General features: G+C 40.6%; 2 protein-coding genes across 14 annotated transcripts in view; both read left to right on the top strand.

The window, feature by feature from the left end:
* dnm1a (dynamin 1a) overlaps positions 1-21,532 on the top strand; it is a 582,590-nt gene that overhangs the window by 542,729 nt on the left and 18,329 nt on the right. The gene's annotated exons all lie outside the window — the stretch shown is intronic.
* The window catches only part of cita (citron rho-interacting serine/threonine kinase a), a 231,861-nt gene that overhangs the window by 153,705 nt on the left and 56,624 nt on the right, over positions 1-21,532 (top strand). For all 12 annotated transcript variants that reach the window (XM_087253077.1, XM_087253078.1, XM_087253081.1 and 9 more), the window contains exons 22-26: positions 3,501-3,675; positions 6,853-7,050; positions 8,325-8,378; positions 16,306-16,503; positions 20,685-20,878. In XM_087253077.1, the coding sequence (XP_087109203.1) occupies positions 3,501-3,675; positions 6,853-7,050; positions 8,325-8,378; positions 16,306-16,503; positions 20,685-20,878 (819 nt within the window). The remainder of the gene's footprint in view (positions 1-3,500; positions 3,676-6,852; positions 7,051-8,324; positions 8,379-16,305; positions 16,504-20,684; positions 20,879-21,532) is intronic.

Genomic DNA, 21,532 nt, shown 5'->3' on the forward strand with positions numbered 1-21,532 from the left:
GACTGTATTTGGAAAACACTTTAGACTGACGGCCAATTAGCAGGAAGGGGTGTGCCTAGGCACTATGGATATTTTTAAAATGGGCGGAGTCTGTTTGGTTATGTTGTTTGTTTTGGTGCTTTCAAAAATCCACATCATATGGCAAAATTCACTTTGTACAGCATTAATAAAAACGTTAATTTCTGAAATATGTCAACAATATGAACATTTTCGAGTCAGCTGTCCACAACATGCCTAAACCAGCACAAAACGCACTCTGCAAGTATGTTTAATCATCATCAGAATCCTCCAGAAATCTGAGCGTTTGTCATTATTGCACTGCCCTGTATTTATTATTTTTGAATGTTTTTTTTTCTTATCAGGTAGGTAATGAACTCTGTTGCATCTAGATCTAGTTTGCTGACCTTTGGCTTGATCCACTTTAATTGTCATTCATTTAAACGAGTTTTAGGAAGCCAATGATTATAAAAACTAAGCTGTTTATTTACATTTAGTTTTGAGGAAAACGTGTAAAATTGTCCCAGTGGTAAACATCTATAGCTAACAGCTCTAAAACATTCAGATGAGCGGCTAATTAACATGGGATTTTAAAGGGGTCGTGAACCGAGAAACCAAATTCCCTTTGATCTTTTGCCGTTTAAGAGCTGATAGCACTATAAAAACATCCTGTGGGTTTCAGAGCTCAACACTTCGTGCTTCCTTCAAAATCAGCTGGTATTGAAGGCAGTCTGACTAAACCACAGCTTCTGGAATGTTCTACTTTATGATGTCATAGTATAGATAAGCTCCGCCCCTGCAAAAGATCAACACTTACTTCTACTTCACCGCCTGCCTTGTTAATATGCAAAACTGTTAGCCAGTCAAAGCAGTGGGTGTTTACTTGAGTCTACATCTGGCCACTCCCACTAAAAGCGTTCTGGTGAGGCTCAAAATCAGCACGCAAGTAGTCAAATACTTCTAAATTATTGTTTGCTTTCATTGTTTGATAGCTTTATAAGGTACTTTAAGACCCCTTTAAATGACCTAAAATGTTACCTTTCGGTCATCCTCTGTATGGTATATTTGGTTTTAATGCAATATGACATCAGATTAATTGTAATATCATAAACTAGCAGCAGGTCATAGGAGTGAACATCCAGCATTGTTGTACTGCAAGATAGCAGCATCTGTCTGATGAATAAATGTAAATGTTAAAGTGAGATTAGTGGCTCAGATGCTGTGACCTTTATTAAAGTCTCCTCATCGCTGTAGCTGACTGCAGGATCAGTGTGTTCGCCTCTCTGCAGAATTAATACATGTGCAGCACTAAAGCCCACTGACACATTTGGGTGGCATTTAGAAAAAAGTAGGGATGCACGATATATCGGTGACCATATCGTTATGGGCTGATAAAGGCTGTTTTTAAGATTATCGTTATCAATCCGATGTCTAAATTAGGCTGATATCTTTCAGCTGATATATTATGTTATTGTACTGAACTGTCTGCCTCACGCATGCGTGAGCGGAACATGTTCAGACTTGTCCAGTGCACTATAATGGAGCTCTCCTCACATTGTTTATTCCTTCAAAGTCCGTCCTTTCTTCATGTGGCATTGCTGTGCGTTAATAACTCAGTAAGTAACCATGTTCCTTATCATTGTAGATATGTTTGATTGTAGGGGTGTCAAGATTTCGATTTTTAATCGAAATCGATCGAAATTTATGCTCAATTTCGATTATCGAATCAAAAAATAGAATCGTCGATGCTGCCACGCCCCCATGTCACGTCAGCTTGGCTTGCCAAGCGGGAAAATAACAGGCTTGTTGAAGTGTTTGTTAAACTGCAGAAGCAGGAGACCCGTCGACAGAACTTAAACCCTCTCCTCTTTCAATAAAGTCGCTGGTGTGTAAGCATTTTGGATTTCCAGTGAGTTATGTTGACAACGTTTGTGTTGTCGACAAAAAAAAAAATAGAGTCGGTTCGTCCGATAGACAACACCAGCATCGCGATCCTCCGCCCGCCCCCGTTGCAAATCCGCTCGCAAAAAGTACACACTCAGGCCCTGTTTACACTGTCTTTGTTTTTAAATGGCATTTTAGAACGACAACGATTTGACATCCACAGTGGCGTGTAGCATTTCTGAGCAGCCCTCCTTCCTCTCTACCTCTGAAAATGCACATCACGTGACCACACAGACACAGACGCACACACAGCCATGCGCTCGAGACAGCAGGTCCAGGCAGTCAGAGGACTGCTTCAATCTTTCACTCACTTGTACTTTGTCATTTTAGCGAACACCTCAGATACTGTTGGGTGGTTCCTGTTGGTTGTGCGTCTTTTTTACCGACGCCATTATAACGACACAGATCACTGCCTATTCACGAGTCCCGCAGAAAAAGTGATTGACAGGTGGTAATTATGTGTGTATCTTGCCTTTATTCATTTACTGTATGATTTGTTTATGGGTAAAACAAAGACCATGCAGGTCAGGTAGTTTAAACGGTAGGCTACAAATAATTAATTGGTCTTTAATTAATTATTTATTCATAATCAAAAATCGAATCGTGCCTTTAGAATCGAAAATGTAATCGAATTGAGGATTTGGAGGATCGTGACACCCTTATTTGATTGAGTGCCATTGTGTATTTGTGGAGTAAACTATTTAGTTTATTAGCAAGAATAGTGCCTATTTTAAAATGTTTACAATTTCTGAGAGACAGCTCGTCGGCGACAGTTGACAATGTCTATCCACCAGGGATATTCTATTCTAAGGTTCTATCCATTGGCGACAGAACCGCATAATAAGCCCTTACGCTTAGAAGATGTAACAGTCTGATTTCTAACTATAGCAGGTCAAATCAATATTAAACTGGTAAGCACCTGCCAACACTTCCATTTTTCATGGGAGTATCCCGTATTTCAGACCAGTCTCCCGCAAACATCCAGTTTTTATTTCCTTCTAAAAAAAAAACTCCCGTAATTTCACCCACCCCCCTCTTTGGTACAGTCTGTAAACTAAACACCCCCGGGTTGCCAACTTTGGTACAGTACCCGATCAAATCGGCCGCCCAAAACCCACTGCATCCTGTTCTCAACCTCACCCCCGAACACCCCCTCCCCCGGTCTCCTGGGTTTTCAGAGACATGTCGGCAGGTTAGATGATCTCTCTCTTTTGTATGGTGTAGTGCTGTATTTATACCGATTTGCTCGCATATCAGGAATGTGTTTTGTGTTGGCAGATTGAAATAAGCAAAGTCTGCATGTGTTTAGCGTTTTCCCTTATCGCAAACACAACAGCAGTCTGGTAACGTTAGTGGATTTGTTGTAATTTTGGGGTTAATTATTGTGTGTGTGTGTGTGTGTTTGTGTGTTTGTGTGTTTGTGTTTGTGTTTGTGTTTGTGTGTGTGTGTGTGTGTGTGTGTCTGTGTGTGTCTGTGTCTGTGTGTGTGTGTGTGTGTGTGTGTGTGTGTGTGTGTGTGTGTGTGTGTGTGTGTGCTGGTGTGTGTGTGTGTGTGTCAGGAAAGCTCAGGAGGAGATGATCTCAGAGCTTCGGCAGCAGAAGTTTTATCTGGAGTCGCAGGCGGGTAAACTAGAAGCGCAGAACGCCAAACTGGAGGAGCATCTGGAGAAGATGAGCCAGCAGGAGCAAACCAGAAAGAGCCGCATCATGGAGCTGGAGACCCGGCTCAGAGAGGTCAGAGACGCGGCGTTTCTCCTTCATTTACAATTAAGCTTAAGCGAGTGTTTAATTCAGGATCCTGATCTTTTAGTGATCACAATTGTGCAGCTTTACACTGTGAATGAATGCAGGCTAAACAAGCAGATGTGACAGAAAACTTGGTTAATAACCTTGGAGAGACATGCATTTAGGTGCCACCACAATTTGTTTTGTGATTGTTATGTTACAGGGAGGCTGAAATGCTCCATACATGTGATTTTGAATAAATCGGGAGGTTTTCCCTGTTCTTCTGTTCCTCTACTAGTGGTTCTGACTGGTTGTGCACCATTCATGTGAACACTACTTCTCTGTAATTAATTACTTAAAACAGGATTGTCTTTTTCGCTGCAATAGTTATTACTAATTTAGGATTAATATACAAGTTTAAAAACATGGTTGATGAATACAAGTAGAGCAACATGATTCCTGGAGCATTTATAGGCAATTGTTTTCTATATTGAGTCCTTGTAAGATGGAGTTTAGGTAAAGTGTGCAGTGCATATTGAGAAAGGAGCGTTTCTATAGGTGGTTTAAGCCCACTTACTTGTGTGAGGCACACTTCAGGAATAAACAGTTGTTTTAAAAAGGTATGGAGCGATTAAAGGTGCAGTAGGTGATCGTCTTCAGAAGCATGTGTTGTTGTGCTGGTTGAAAGTCTCTTCACAGTCTAATAGTAATGATTAAAGTTAGGGCTGCTCGATTTTGGGAAAAATCATAATCACTATTATTTTGGTCATATTTGTAATCACGATTATTCCAAACGATTATCAGTTGAAGTCAAAATTATTATAATTTAAAAAAAAAAAAAAATTTCCCAAATGATGTTTAACAGAGCAAGGAATTTTAACAGCGTTTCCTCTAATATTGTTCTTCTGGAGAAAGGCTTATTTGTTTTGTTTTGGCTAGAATAAAAGCAGATTTAAATATTTTGAAACCTCTTTTAAGGTCAATATTATTAACCCCTTTAGGCAATATATATTTTTGATTGTCTGAAGTAGGCTTGGGCGGTAATACGGTAATATGGTATACCGCGGAATCTAAAAATAGCAATGGTGTCAGTTTCAATACCATTATACCGTCATAAAAACAATGCACTTAAATAGGAGACAAGTATTAAATAATAAATAATATTTATTTAATGCCTACAAATGATTGTCATGACGGGACAGTGTGGAGGAAAGAGAGAGGTGAGGTAAGATTTAGAGTTGCCCACCAAGTCACCTGCAGTGTGTGTGATGCGCGCGTGCTCGCTCGCTCAGGAGCGATATTGTAAGGCCGCGCGACCGCTCCCCCGCGCTTTATTCAGAAACACACATGCGAGCACCTGGTGCTGTGCGTCTCTCTCTCTCTCTGTGTGTGTGTGTGTGTGTGTGTGTGTGTGTGTGTGTGTGTGTGTGTGTGTGTGTGTGTGTGTGTGTGTGTGTGTGTGTGTGTGTGGTTATGCGTCTCTCTTGTAAACTGTGTGTGGTTGTGTGTGTGTACCACACAGATCTCTAATACAAACAAGACAAACAGGTGACCGCGAAACTCAGGTCGCATATATGGTGTTCAGTTTCTGAATGGTTTAGGCACAAGCCAACAGTTTGGTGACGCTGTCTTGAGCCTTACGTTTTTACCGGGGTAAAATAGGGAGGAGGTTTGACAATATCATAATTTGGATACCGCCCAAGCCTAGTCTGAAGAAGAAACTACTGTTAAATAATGACTTGCCTAATTATCCTAATTAAGCTTTTGAATCACACTTTGAATTTGAATGTTTGTATTCAGTTATTAGAAATGAGTGATTAAAACTGTTATGTTTAGAAATGGGTTGAAAAAAAAAAACTTCTTTCCATTAAACTGAAATTGGGGAGGAAAAGGGTTGCTAATATTCAGGAGGGCTAATAATTCTGACTTCAACTGTATATATGCAGTTATTTTTCTCATTGCAAAGGAAAGAGAAATAAATACAATAGAATAAAAATATGAAGCAAACTGTGCTTTAAGCATCTTCACCGTAAGAAAAACAAAAGTCTTCAGTCGAGAGCAGAGAGGGATTTTCTCGTTGTTTTATTAATCATGATAAAACAGGCGGCAGATGTGCTCTGTCACTTTAATGGTTTCGCTTTCACGCGTCTTTTTTGATTCTCAACTCGTTTGTTATTACAAAATGAGGGTTATTATGAACAATCTAAACACCGCGTTTTGACACCTATTTGAACATTAAAGCGCTCACGTTAATGACTTTAGTTGTGTGTGCTCTCTGCTTGTCACAATGTGCGAATGAGACCAAGTGCAGACCGCATGCTTCTGACTGTGTCTGCGCGCCGCACACACACGCACATAAGCACGCGGTCTTTCGCACTTGTAAGAGCAACAAGTGAGGACAACTGGACGGGGGGCGGTAAATAATGGAATAATCGTTTATCTCGATTAATGGTTTTTCATAATCGTTAGAAGCCATAATCGAAATTGGATTTTCGATTAATTGCACAGCCTTAATTAAAGTAAATGATCTAAATGTATTTTTATGTATTAATATATTCTGGGTAAGGGATAAAACAAAAAAATGTTCATCTAATTATATAGAGTCGAGCCGACATCTCTATCTTGCCGTCAGCAAATGCATATTTAAACAACTGCGCAGACTTTTGTACGCAGCTCCGCCGACCGCTGCGCGTTCACTAGAGAGAGCATGCGCGCGCACGCGATTGGTAAAATCCTGCTGAATCAAATCTTTAAAAACCTGAATCAATATTGCAGTTACCTTTGCACGCTGGAGAAAGGAGGACACCATGTCTGAAGGATTTTTCTTAGACAGGTCATGTTCTGTTTTAAAACTGTTTTAGCTTCATGCAAAGCTGATGTAACGTTAGATGTTGTTGTTACAAATAGGTTACATCTTCACAGAAGTGTTGTTCAGCCACTAAAATCTTCCGGTGAAAGATTGATAAGACTATTTTCAGTTTCATAAGGTCCTTTTACAGCATCGATGATGTAGATTTTACTTAGTTTAACAACAAAACACTAGTAAATAGTGTTATTCTGCCTAGCTTCCCCCTATATTGTTTACCATGCAACTCTAAATATTCACTCTGAAATCAATGATCAACTAGAAGTCAACATATTACTTGCTGTTCCTAAAATAATGAGTGTATGGTGTGTCTGTTTCAGATGGGACTGGAGCATGAAGAGCAGAAGCTGGAGATCAAGCGTCAGGTGACGGAGCTCACGCTGTCTCTGCAGGAGCGAGAGTCTCAGATCAGCAACCTGCAGGCCGCTAGACACGCACTGGAGAACCAGCTTCAGCAGGCCAAGACTGAGCTGGAGGAAACCACAGCAGAGGCAGAGGAGGAGATCACTGCGCTCAGAGTGAGAACACACAGACACAGTGCAGATCAGACCACAGCTAATTTTCAGTCTATTCATGACCATCTGCATCTGTATAATGTTATTATTATCATCAGTATTATTGATTATATGCAGATTTATATTTGCTTTAATAAACACAAGTGTAGATTTGTCCAGCTGTGGGGATTTGGAGACGTCTGCATCAGCATATGTGGATAAGAACTTGACGTGTGTTTGGATATAACTCAGTTTTCTGACCACACTTCAGTATTATTGTTCATTTATTCCTTTGCTGGAGATTAGAGCTGAATTTAGAAATAGTTTTGACACAAAACTTTGTGTTTAACAAACGAAGTTAAATATGTGGGCTAATGGATGTGTTCAGTAGAGTGAGTTTCCACCATTTCCTTACTCCACCAAAGTAAAGGAGTAAAGTAAATAAGTAAAGTAAAGAGAAAGTAAAGAGGCTGAATGGAGGAGGCTCATTCTTTATCCTCATGCTGCAGATGCTCTGTTTAACTGTTTTCTCGCTAGTGAAGCAGTCAGTTTTTACACTTACAAAGTCCACAATATAAATAGCAAATGCACCATGGAGCGACGCAATTGACTCTTAAAGGGCCATGAAACCCCCTCGTTTCAGCAGGGTGTTTTCACACCTCTACTTTGGAAAAAGTCAGAAAAGTGGGCGGAAGTATGAATTTGCTTGAAATAACGCAAAAACAACCAATTTACACTTTTTAGTGAAATATAGGTGTCCTAATAGTGTTTTTAGAAGTGTGGGACACATATACCACTGTCAACAGCTCAACACATGTTATTTGGTGTTTTGTGACCCTTTAAAGGAAATGAGAGACGAGACGAGACTCTGATTGGTTTAATGTTATTCTCAAAACACACCTAGAACTCAATAAGAGAATAAGCACAATTATGTCAAATCATGCGCCGGGGCACAGAGCGTATTTTACCATCTAAAGTGCATTCAGACACATCCTTTATGATTTTGCTCAATGAGCTTTAGACTTTGAGCTTAGGTCATGGCTTTCCAAACTCGTCCCTGGAGGGCCGGTGTCCTGCTGAGTTTAGCTCCAACTTGCTTCAACACACCTGCCAGGAGATTTCTAGTATATCTAGTAACAGCTTCATTAGCTAACTCAGGTGTTTTTGATTATGGTTGGAGCTAAACTAAGCTGAAAAGAAAATGAATGAATGATATATGTAAAGTATTGAGCTTAAAAAGTTTGCAGTAAGTCATGCGAGCGTGCTCACTGCTGATCCTGTGTGTTTTTCTCCTGCAGGCCCACAGAGATGAGATTCAGCGCAAGTTTGATGCTCTGAGGGACAGCTGCTCGGTAAGCTTTCTAAAATATCATGTTTACCTGTGCTGACATTACCCACAATCCCCTGCGTCGCTCAATGCTTCACGATGATGTTTTTATGAAATATAAAGACAGTTAGCTGTAATATAACTGACAGTTTCTCAACACTGATGCCTTTAACCCCTTCAGACCCTGCGTCCATTACAATGGACATCACATGACCTCACATTTTTCTGAAATTTGGAACATAATTCAGGTCTAAAGGGGTTAAAGGGAGAGTTCAGACAAATAAATGTAAATGTTGTCATTATTTACTTGTTTCAAACGCCTTTGGCAGTTTCTTCTGTGAACACTGTAGGAGTCCATCTATTAGCCCAATGACGAAACTAACAGCATGGTCGAAGGTTTAATGCATGTAATGTAATGTATTGTAATGTAATGTGTATTTATATAGCGCATTTATTGTGTATGGCCATACACCCAAAGCGCTTCACAATCATGAGAAGGGGGGGGGGTCTCTCCACACCACCACCAGTGTGCAGCTCCACTTGGATGATGCGACGGCAGCCACAGGACAATGGCGCCAGTGCTTCACCATACACCAGCTATTGGTGGAGTGGAGAGACAATGATAGAGCCAATTCGGTGGAATGGGGATGATTGGGAGGCCATGATTGTAAGGGCCGATAGAGGGACTTTGGCCAGGACACCGGGGTTACACCCCTGCTCTTTTACGAGAAGTGCCATGGGATTTTTAATGACCACAGAGAGTCAGGACCTCGGTTTAACGTCTCATCCGAAAGACGGCGCCCACTGACAGTGTAGTGCCCCCTTCACTTTTACTGGGGCATTAGGACTCACACAGACCACAGGTTGAGCGCCCCCTGCTGGCCTCACTAACACCACTTCCAACAGCAACCTAGTGTTCACTAGTGGTCTCCCATCCAAGTACTGACCAGGCTCAGCCCTGCTTAGCTTTAGTGAGTAACCGCTCTTGGTCTGCAGGGTGACATGGCTGTAAGCCTTTTCTAGTGCTTCTGAAAAGAATTTAGAATTTATTTATATTCGTTTTTTAGCTCCGAGTTCAATCTGACTCCAATTTAAATGATCCTAAAATTTAGATTGTATTTCTAATTGTAAGTACGGATCACATTCATCATTTATGATTTCATTTAGAGTTTTGATATTTTCCAGGGTCCGATATTCTAAATTGTACGTTCATTAGGGACTAACATCGCTCAGAGTTTCACGCCCCGGGTTTGCGTGTCTTCTCACGGACAGTATGTCGACACTGAAAATAGTCAGAGGATGCAGGATTAACTAATATTCAAATAAGCTGGTTGCTTAATGCTCACCTATTGCTAAAATCATAGCTCCTTTAGTCAAGCCCGTGCAACTTGCTGCTTTCAGTGATTAGATGATTAAAAGATCTACATGTTATCGGCTCAGAATGGCTACATATAATCAAATGCGCCCATCAATCAAATAACTTATGCCACACCATAAAGGTAGCGCAGACTCCTCGCAATCTACTGGATGCAATGAATTCGGAAAAGTCCAGAATGAATCAAAACTTAACATTTTATTTGTCAGGTAAGATTGTATTCTGCCAATTACATAATAAAACCATCAGGAAGCCGATTAAGAGATGAGACAACATCCATTAATCAAAGATAAATCAAAGAGTTATAGATGCAGACCTGACCAGAGAAGTACATTGCAGCATAAGTCTCAGAGATGCTGCAATGGGGTGTCTTTTTACATCTTTACCTTATATACTTAAGTCAAAACAAACAGCCATAAATTCAAAACAATAGAAGTGTCACAGAGACCCCTGCCTAGTGAATTTGAGGACTTAACCATCTCTTAAGCCTGGTTCACACTACAGGATTTTAAACATTGGCAGATCGCTGTGCCGTTCACACTACATGACTTGACTTTGTGTCTTTTAATCTCTGTGGTGTTCACACTACGCAACACTACGTGAATGATCCACAAGAGGGGGGTCACACACTACATGATCTGACAACAACTCATTCCCCATCAGCTCATTCAAGCTACAAAACCACAGCCAATGAAAATTTGAGGGAGGAAAAGCTGAACACTATTGGCTGCTTGTGTGCTGATGACATCACTGACAGCTTTTCATGCTTTCAAGGTTGCATTTAAAAACATCGTCAAATCAGCTGATTTATCAGCGCATTAATCACTCAGCTGCAAGGCTTTTATTTTTTTATTTTGTAATTTTATAACTCTTTGAAATAAAACTAACATCTATAACACCCTGACGTTTTCTAAATATCAGTGTATTTCTTTCTAACATTTTTTTGATTATTATTATTATTATTACAAAACAGTGAAGAACTGAGCATTTCTACCTTTAATTACCACATTGGTCTAAATGACTGAATGCATGTCTGATAGTCTTTGCTCTGACTTTAAATATGTGTGCATTTTTTTGCCTAGCAACATCCTGCTAACATAAACAAAACTTTCTGATGGCAAAAACATCAATTTACTTCAGATATCTTTCAAAACAGCATATTCTGTGCAGTGAAATAGCTCCTGTTTGAAAGTGAAAATGAAAGCCAAGACCTTTAAGTGTTTTAGTATCTTAACTACATATTTATAGGCTGTATTACCAAAAAAGATCATATTTTTCAGGGTAATAGTGTCATTAAATATGATGCCAGACATTCAAAGCTTAATTTTAATATCTCAATAGAAGCTTTGAATGTAAATATGATGTGACAATATGGCGTTTCATATGAGAACGGTCAGAATGAGCAGTATGGTAATTCTAATAGTTACAGAATTCTAGTTCCACTGTTAATATAGTCTACTCTCATGTCTGTGTTAGCGCAGAATGAAGCGAGGGCGTTGATGCCCATTCTGACCAATCACAGAGGTTTATGCAAGGCAAGGCAAGGCAAGTTTATTTATATAGCACATTTCATACACAATGGCAATTCAAAGTGCTTTACATAAACAAGAATAAAAGAAACAAGTAAAATAAAAATAAAAACAAATAATAAAAATGCATAAAAACAAAACAAAACATAAAAACAGGTAAAATGTGATATAAAAGAATGAAGAAGAAGAGAAAAACATGATAGTGCAATCTGTCGGACGCAGCACAGTGCTCATTCAGTAAAGGCACAGCTAAACAGATGTGTTTTCAGTCTTGATTTGAATGTGCCTAATGTTGGAGCACATCTGATCATTTCTGGAAGCTGATTCCAGCAGCGAGGGGCATAGTGGCTAAAAGCCGATTCACCCTGCTTTGACTGAACTCTTGGAACTTCTAGTTTATATGATCCTAAAGATCTGAGTGATCTGTTGGGTTTGTATTCAGTGAGCATATCTGTGATGTATTTAGGTCCTAGGCCATTTAGTGATTTATAGACCAGTAATAATACTTTAAAATCTATTCTGAATGTAACTGGCAGCCAGTGTAAAGACCTGAGGACAGGTGTGATGTGCTCTGATTTTCTGGTTCTGGTTAGAATTCTGGCTGCAGCGTTCTGGATGAGCTGCAACTGTCTGACTGTGTTTTTAGGAAGACCAGTGAGGAGTCCATTACAGTAATCCACCCTGCTGCTGATAAAAGCATGAACAAGTTTTTCTAAATCTTCACTAGAAACAAAGCATCTGATTCTTGCTATGTTTTTGAGATGATAGTATGCTGATTTACTGACTGCTTTGACATGACTGTTGAAACTCAGATCTGACTCCAGAGTCACACCAAGATTCTTGACCTTATTTTTTGTCGTTTGACCTTTAGTGTCAAGGTACGCATTTACCTTGAGAACCTCATCTTTGTTTCCAAACACAATAATTTCAGTTTTCTCTTTGTTTAACTGAAGAAAGTTTTGGCACATCCAATTGCTCATTTCATCAATGCATTGGCAGAGGGTGTCAATGGGGCTGTAGTCATTAGGCAGTAAGGCTAGGTAGATCTGAGTGTCATCAGCATAGCTGTGGTAGGAGATTTGGTTCTTTCTCATTATTTGGCTTAGAGGGAGCATGTAAAGGTTGAACAGGAGAGGTGCCAGAATCGAGCCTTGTGGGACTCCACACGTCATGGGTGTCCACCTCGACCTATGGTCACCTATACTGACATGGTAACCTCTACCTTCTAGGTAAGATCTAAACCATTTGAGGACTGTGCCAGATAGCCCGACCCAGTTTTCCAGCCTATCCAGAAGTATGCTGTGATCGACAGTGTCAAATGCAGCACTGAGATCCAACAATACCAGCACTGTTATTTTACCTGAATCTGTATTTAGGCGTATATCATTGATTATCTTTATAAGAGCGCTCTCTGTACTGTGATGTGCTCTGAAACCAGATTGAAAATTGTCTAAACACCCCCTGAAGTTTAAGAACTTGTTAACCTGGTTAAAAACAACTTTTTCAATGATTTATGTTGAGCTCCTGAGCACACAGGCATTCAGCTCATGCTGATATGCTCTCTCATTGGCTGCAGCTCGTCACTACATCTGACCACACGTGGGGTTGAGTCGGCCGACTGCTCTGGAATATTTAGCATGCTGAATGTTGGATTTCCGTCTGCGAGGTGTCGGCGACGCGTCAGCGAGCCTCGTTGATGCGTTGTTCAGTAGTTCACACATAAAGACTGCGCACCCGCAGATTTCTTCCGTATCACAGCCCGATCCGTCGGTGAGCTCGTTAACTTCCAAATCGGGCTCAAATCAGGCTTAAAATCCTCTAGTGTGAACTAGGCTTTAGGAGGGAGAGCATCTGGCAAAGATCTTATCAATGTCAAAAACCAAATCAGCATATACCAGTGAAATTAAGACCACTTTACCAATCACACAGAGACATTTAAAATGATACCAAACATGAATATAGTGCTGCAAGATACACCATGTTAAAACTGAACATTTCATCTGAAATGTGCTCTGATCAGAAGGTAACATAAGGGTCAAGAAGGTCGGCTTGAGGTGAAAGGAGAAGGGTGACTTTCTCGCATTACCCCCTGCTGTAGTGTAGCTCTGTTTTTCCGGCCTGTGTTTGCACTAGCTATGTTTCCATCCAAAAATGCGAATAAACTTTATGCGCAAAGCTGGATTATCGCATAAAAGTTGTGCAAATGAAGCAGCGTTTCAATCCAACGTGTCAAAGCAAACAAAATCGTCACTTCCTGATTAACTGGCGCCAAATATCAACAGTAAAAACTGCATTTGCTGCAGTAGGAGAAGCTGCATCAATCTTTTCTACATGAATGCGCCTCAATCAATCCTCAAAAAAGACAATCCTGACAAGCAGTGAGCGCGCAGTGGCGTTTGAAGGTGTCAGACGCGGAGCACAGGCGCTCTTGATTCTGGAGGTCATTAATAATATAATAACATTAATACTGAAACAGTAAGGCGTTTTATAATGACCAAAACAACATTTCAGATGTTTTATAATGTGCTCAGCCTGACGTTTTATACATTCACACACGTTTTCATCATCACATGATCTCTTTCAACAAAATCACATGACCTTTTTTAATGCGCATGCTGGAGTTTGTGCGGTAAAAGTGTTTCCATCGCAGTTTATGCGCATCTTTCCTTATCGAATAAAAAGTTTATCCTACCCAGTTAGGCGCATACGTTTATTTATGCGCATTTTCAAAATTTATGCGCATCATGGCGCTCAACTGGTTTTTTTATGCGCATTTGCAAAATAAATAAAATAGGTGGATGGAAACAGCTATTGTCAACAGTGATTTGAATAGAACAGTTGAACAGCTGCTTTCTTCAACACTTCTCAGATTAGAAAGTCCATTGGAGTCTTGCATCTAATCTCATGAAATTCCATAAAAGTTCTCATGGTCTGATATTGTGGAATCTTACAACACAAAAGAAGATGTTTTGAAAAATGTTGGAAACCTGTAACTATTGACATTCATAATATTTGCTACTATGGAAGTCAATGGTGCCCAGCTTTCTTCCGGATATTTTCTTTTGTGTGAAGAAAGAAATTCATAACAGTTGGAAGCACTTGTGGGAGAGTAAATAGTGAGTAAATGTAAAATGCTTGGGTGCAAAACCACCATCAACATTGAAATGTTTCTCAAAGTCTTAAATGACATTAGAGGACATTTATCCTGACCAATGCTCTACAACGGATGAAAAGAAGTGCAGGATTTGAGCTCCTACATTTTGCCTGAGTATCCTGAGGGATCAGGTAAAGAGCTCAGAGAGAAATTATTGATTAAAACAGCCACAGAAAGAAGAGATCTAAACAGTGGGTATCGTCGTCTGTTGGCCGAGAGCCTGAGTGACACAACAGAGAATCGATATACACTGGAGAAAACTGCTGTCAGCGAGGTCTCGTCCTTAAAGCCTCATTTATCCCTGATCACAGAGCTCAGGCTCTGACTTCACACAGCACACAAATCCAGCACAGCCAATCAATCTGCAGCCTCACGCTCATAGTTAGGCCCCGTTTACACTAGTGCGTTTTAGTTTTAAAACGGCGTTTTAGAATGAAAACGATCCGCGTCCACACTCGCGTTTTACCCAGCGTTTCTGAACTGCTCCCGTCCACACCAAAACGCTGAAAACGCACATTACGTGACCACACACACACTCTCGGGCAAGCGCTGCAGCCCATCTACCCAGATGAGAGCTCTGCTAGTCGGACTTCTCATCAAGCATCTCCCGCTGGATCTAATCTCACTATATTTATTTAACGGGATATTTCATTCATCTTGTTGTCTTTATCTAACGACATATTCCCTGACTTTGGTCATTGGAATCTATTACTTGTTCTCAGGTAATGTGTTTTGGCTGAGCGCAAAGAAGTTAATGATTAATGTAAGCACGTATAGCCTATTCTGTATATTGACTGATCGCTTGCCTTTATTTCCTATAATGTATAAACTTATTGTATGTTATACTTTTATAATGGCCATTATCGATTATTAAAACTGATATTCAGCAGAAGAGAAGATGTGTTTCGTATTTTCACTGAAATTGAAAGGAGGCAGTTGTTATCGGCTCCGTTTTGTTATAAATATCCACACAGTGAAGATGACGCTCATATATGCAGCACGACGCCTCAACATTTCTGCTGTCTGTTAAGTTGCTAATATTAAAATGAAAATAGGCAGTTCCTTAAATCATGTTTACATTTTATTGTTGAGATAGTGAAACAACGTAGCCAAGGTGATGTGTGTAAAGTTATACAGTACACTGTTTCCTTTGAAGATTTACCCGTGTCCTCAGTATAGTCTGTTGTCCATATCAAACTGAGAAGAAGAGACTGCAGCCTTGATCAAACTTGCGAAGTCTGAACTTACAAGGAGAGGATGCACGACTGAACTGTGTGTGTGGGCTACTTAGTATTGAGGAAAAGCCCCAATCAGAGAGGCGAACGTCTGCAGCCCCGCCTCTGTTTTCAGATGTCTCCGTTTTTGCTCATCTGAGACGGAGCAGCAGCGTTTCAGAATGAAAACAGCCTCTTCAGCGTTTTCAAAACGCTCCGTTTTCGGCGCTCGAGAACTCCGGCGTAGTGTGGACGGTTGGCGTAACCGTAGCAAAACTTATGCGTTTTCAAGCTAAAACGCATTAGTGTAAACGGGGCCTTAATCTCACGTTACGGCGCTTTCAGTTTTAATCACGTTTTGATGTTGAAAATCTAATTTGGTTTATGACATGTTGGGTAAATAACATGTTATATCTTTGTGTAAAGATTAGGTTAGCACGACAACAACCCGAAGCACACAGCATCAGCACGAACGTTTTGCAGTGGCCCAGCCAGAGTCCTGACTTAAACCCAATTGAGAAGAGTTGAAGCTCATTGCTTAAGATGATTGGGGGAAAATAGCAGTGGAGACATGCGACAATGTTCAAACATGAATCAATATAATTCTCCACACTTGTAATGTGCTGGAATAGTTTTATTATGCTGCTGTAAAGTGTTTAAAAGTGTGTGTTATGCTGCAGGTGATCACGGATCTGGAGGAGCAGTTGACGCAGCTCACGCAGGAGAACGCAGAGCTGAACAGACAGAACTTCTACCTGTCCAAACAGCTGGACGAGCTGACGCTGGAGAGCGAGGAGCGCCTGCAGCTCACGCAGGATGTGGACCGGCTGCGCAGAGAGGTGGCTGACCGAGAGATGCACCTCAACAACCAGAAGCAGGTGTGTACTCTACAGGCTCGCACACTGGGACAGTTGTCTCTGATGTTTAACACCTCCAGACTAAACAAAAGCAGGGTTTCAATAGGTCCTGGCATTTCTGGAATATCATGGAGTTTTAAAAGGTCTATTGCAGACATTGAAAGTCTGGTTATTATTGTTCATTCATTCATTCATTTTCTTGTCGGCTTAGTCCCTTTATTAATCCGGGGTCGCCACAGCGGAATGAACCGCCAACTTATCCAGCAAGTTTTTTACGCAGCGGATGCCCTTCCAGCCGCAACCCATCTCTGGGAAACATCCACACACACACACACACATTCATACATTACGGATAATTTAGCCTACCCAATTCACCTGTACCGCATGTCTTTGGACTGTGGGGGAAACCGGAGCACCCGGAGGAAACCCACGCAAACGCAGGTTATTCTTTTTTTTGTTTGTTTTTTTGTTAAAGTTTTCATTATGATTTTTACAATTATTATCATTATTTTTTTATTGTCATTTCAGATTTTACTTCCTTTTTATCAAAACTTTTATCAAAGTTTTGCCTGAAGTCTTTTATTTTCTTGATTGATTCAGGTCATTTATTCCACATTATGCACTATATTAACTATATTAAACTTAAATAAACAAATATTTAAATCACAACCTCTAGTGCTATATATGTGTGTTGTTGCATTAAAATATAGTTCACCAGGTAACTAGGAACCACATTATTAAACATTTTACCTATCATTCCCAATTTTAAAAACACACGCTTTCTTATTCACAGTTGCCATACCTTCTTTTTTAAAATCGATTTCAGCTTTGTTTACTTTTTGACTTTTTGATGTTGAACTTGTACATTTTTCATGGCATGTTGGGTAAATAACATTCTATATCATTTATATAAAGATCAGGCCAGCACGACAACGACCCAAAGCACACAGCAAAAGTCACCTCGTCCACCACCAGTGTGCAGCATCCACCTGGATGACGGGACGGCAGCCATTTTGCGCCAGACCGCACACCACACAACAGCTGATTAGTATAGAGGAAACAGTGATGAAGCCAATTATGATATGGGGAGGGTTAGGAGGCCAGGATGAACAGAGACCAGTGGGCAAATTTGGTTGGGAAAAATTTGGGATTTTTAATGGCCACAGAGTGTCAGGACCTCAGTTTAACATCTCATCCGAAAGATCAGTGAGCAGTATAGAGTCCCCATCAATATACATTAGGACCCACTAAGACAGGGGTGGCGAACCCACGGCTCGCGAGCCGCTTGCGGCCCTTTTACTGCTCTTGTGCGGCTCAACCTCTCGCGCGATTTAACATACATTAACCAATTGACTAACGCCCCATTCACACGGGGCTTCAGCGTCTCTTTCATCTTTTGTGCGGCTCAACCTCTTGCGCGATTTAACATACAATAACCAATTGACTAATGCCCCATTCACACGGGGCTTCAGCGTTGCTCGCTGCAGAAACTGGGAGTAGCTCAACTTTTCAAGCACCAACGGACGCGTCAGCCAATCAGATCGCTGTATGCAAATACACCTGCTAGACAGTGGCCTATTGCTGACTGAATTTCATTTTCTGACGCTATGACGATCGTTTCAGCTCTAACTTCAGACACGCCTTCAGTCAAGGGTTGACACTGAAGCCCCGTTTGATTGGGGCGCAACACGAGTGACGTGCAGTTCGTTAATATCAATCGTCATGGCAGAGTTAGGAAAGCGTACAGCTAAGCGTAAATACGAAGATGAGCGCAGAACATTTTTATCTGAATGGGAGGATTTATATTTTTTTGTTGAAAGAAATGGAAAGCCATTCTGCTTGATATGCCAGACTTCGTTGTCACATTTTAAGGCTTCAAATCTCGAGCGCCATTTCACCTCTCTCCATTCTGCCGTAGCCCAGGAATTTCCCAAAGGCAGTGAACTTCGCAAGCACAAGGTAAAGACACTGAAAGGTCAGGCAGAAAAGCAAACTCACCTTTTCCGAAAATTTACTAAGCATTCAGTGACGGTCACATTAGCATCATATCAGCTAGCATGGAACATTGCTCGTGCAAAAAAGCCATACCTTGAAGGAGAATTTGTTAAAAAGTGCCTCAGTGATGCTGTTGCTATTCTTTGTCCCGAAAATGAAAATTTGAAACGTTCAGTAAAGGATCTTCAACTGTCACGACACACTGTTGAACAGAGAATATCGGACATTGACAATTCAGTAGAAACACATTTACTGTCAGATCTTCAGAAGTGCCAGTATTTTAGCATTGCGTTGGATGAGTCCTGCGATGTTCAAGACGAGCCACAATTGGCAATATTTGTACGGTTTGTGTCAGAAGACTGCACAATTAGGGAAGAGCTGCTTGACATATTTACGCTGAAAGACAGAACTCGTGGCATCGATCTGAAAGAGACACTGATGGCTGTTGTTGAGAAAGCAAATCTGCAGTTATCAAATCTAACAGCCATAGTCATGGACGGAGCTCCAGCCATGCTGGGATCTGAGAGAGGTCTTGTAGGGCTGTGTAAAGCTGACGACCGTTTTCCAGCATTTTGGACTTTCCACTGTATTATCCATCAAGAGCACTTGGTGTCTAAAAAGCTAAACTTAGACCACATTATGAAACCTGTGCTGGAAATTGTCAATTTTGTACGCACACATGCTCTCAATCACAGACAGTTCAAAAATCTCATTGATGAACTTGATGAAGACCTTCCATCTGATCTGCTTTTTCACTGTGCCGTGCGATGGCTTTCAAGAGGACATGTGCTTTCTCGTTTCTTTGAGCTTTTGAATCCTGTAAAGCTGTTCCTCGCAGAGAAACATAAGGACTATCCTGAGCTACATGATCCCCAGTGGATTTCAGATTTGGCTTTTTTGGTTGACGTGCTGCATTATCTGAATGGACTGAATGTGGATCTGCAAGGGAAGTTAAAGATGCTGCCTGACCTGGTGCAAAGTGTTTTTGCATTTGTCAAAAAAATCAAGCTGTTCAAGACGCATCTACAAAAGAGAGACTACACACATTTTCCAACCTTGTTGAAGGCAAGTGGACAAGAAGCAGAGGTTGTAAAAGGGAGTACTGCACGCTATGCTACGCTGCTTGAAAATCTTGAGCAAAGTTTTGAGAAAAGATTCTCCAACCTACGACAAAAAAGACAACAGATATCATTTTTGATCAACCCATTCACTGCTGAATCAGGCTGTTTAAAAGCCCCTTTAGTGGAAGATGAAGCAGCATCTCAGCTTGAAATGATTGAACTTTCTGAGGATGACAGACTTAAAAGTGTCCTGAGGGAAGGAACCGTGGAGTTTTGGAAGATTGTGCCCGTTGAGAGATATCCCAATGTCAAACAGGCTGCACTCAAACTGTTGTCAATGTTTGGGTCAACTTATGTCTGTGAATCACTTTTTTCGACACTGAAACTAGTGAAATCAAAGCATCGCTCTTTTCTTACTGACACACATGTGAAAGAGTTACTACGAGTAGCCACAACTGAATACGAGCCAGACCTGAAAAAGATTGTGGAAACCAAGGAATGTCAGGTGTCCCACTGAGTCAATTAAAATGAGGTAGGCTAATTTAAATCCATGAAAACTATTGCGTTATATAATTAGGTGTATAAGTTATTGTGACAGATATACTGTTGTTTGCGCATCTGTTGTGTGGCTCTTTGCAGCGATAAAGTTTTTTTTTTTGGCTCATCATGCCAAACAGGTTCGCCACCCCTGCACTAAGATCACATGTTGGGCGCCCCCTGCTGGCCTCACTAACACCACTTCCGGCAGCAACCTAGCTTTCCCATGTGGTCTCCCATCCAGGTAGTGACCTGCTCTTGACAGTTCTGGAGCTCATTAAATATGTAATACTGAAATGGGTAAGGCGTTTCAGAATGACCAAAACAACAGTTCAGATGTTTTACAGTGTTCAGCCTGCTGGTTTGACCATTCACACAGATTTTTATCATCACATGATCTCTAAAAAGTTTATCTTACTCAGTTATACCCATCTCTTTTTTGGCACATTTTCAAAAGTTATGTGCATATTGGCTTTTCCATCAACAGGTTTTTATATGCATATCCAAACTGCACAGAAAAATAGTTGGATGGAAACTTAGCTTGTGTGTGTATGTGTGTGTGTGTGTGTGTGTGTGTGTGTGTGTGTGTGTGTGTGTGTGTGTGTGTAGAATATCGAGACCCTGAAGACCACCTGCAGCATGCTGGAGGAGCAGGTGGTGGAGCTGGAGAGTCTGAACGATGAGCTGCTGGAGAAGGAGAGGCAGTGGGAGAACTGGAGATCTGCTCTGGAGGACGAGAAGAGCCAGGCGGAGCGCAGAACCAGAGACATGCAGAGACTGCTGGACAATGAGAAGCAGAACCGGTAACACATATATCCATCATTCACACAATGAGAAGCAGAACCGGTAACACATATATCCATCATTCACACAATGAGAAGCAGAACCGGTAACACATATATCCATCATTCACACAATGAGAAGTAGAACTGGTTACATGTACAGTTGAAGTCAGAATTATTCGCCCCCCTTTAATTTTCTTTTTTTTTCTTTTTTTTAATATTTTTTTTAATATTGTTTAACAGGGCAAGGAAATGTTCACAGTATGTCTGATAATATTTTTTCTTCTGGAGAAAGTCTTATTTGTTTTATTTTGGCTAGAATAAAAGCAGTTTTAAATTTTTTATAAGACATTTTCAGGTCAATATTATTAGCCCCTTCAAGCTATTTTTTCCATAGTCTACAGAACAAACAAAAAAGTTAAGCTTTTTAATGTCACTTTAAGCTGTATAGAAGTGTCTTGAAGAATATCTAGTCTAATATTATTTACTGTCATCATGACAAAGAGAAAATAAATAAATTATTAGAGATGAGTTATTAACACTATTATGATTAGAAATGTGTTAAAGAAATCTGCTCTCCGTTAAACAGAAATTGGGGAAAAAAATAAACAGGGGGGCTAATAATTCTGACTTCAACTGTATATGCATTATTCACACAACAAGAAGCAGTGGCGG

The sequence above is a fragment of the Danio rerio genome, chromosome 5 (assembly GCF_052040795.2).
Source record: "Danio rerio strain M-AB ecotype USA chromosome 5, GRCz13ab, whole genome shotgun sequence".
NCBI classification, from domain to species: Eukaryota; Metazoa; Chordata; class Actinopteri; order Cypriniformes; family Danionidae; genus Danio; species Danio rerio.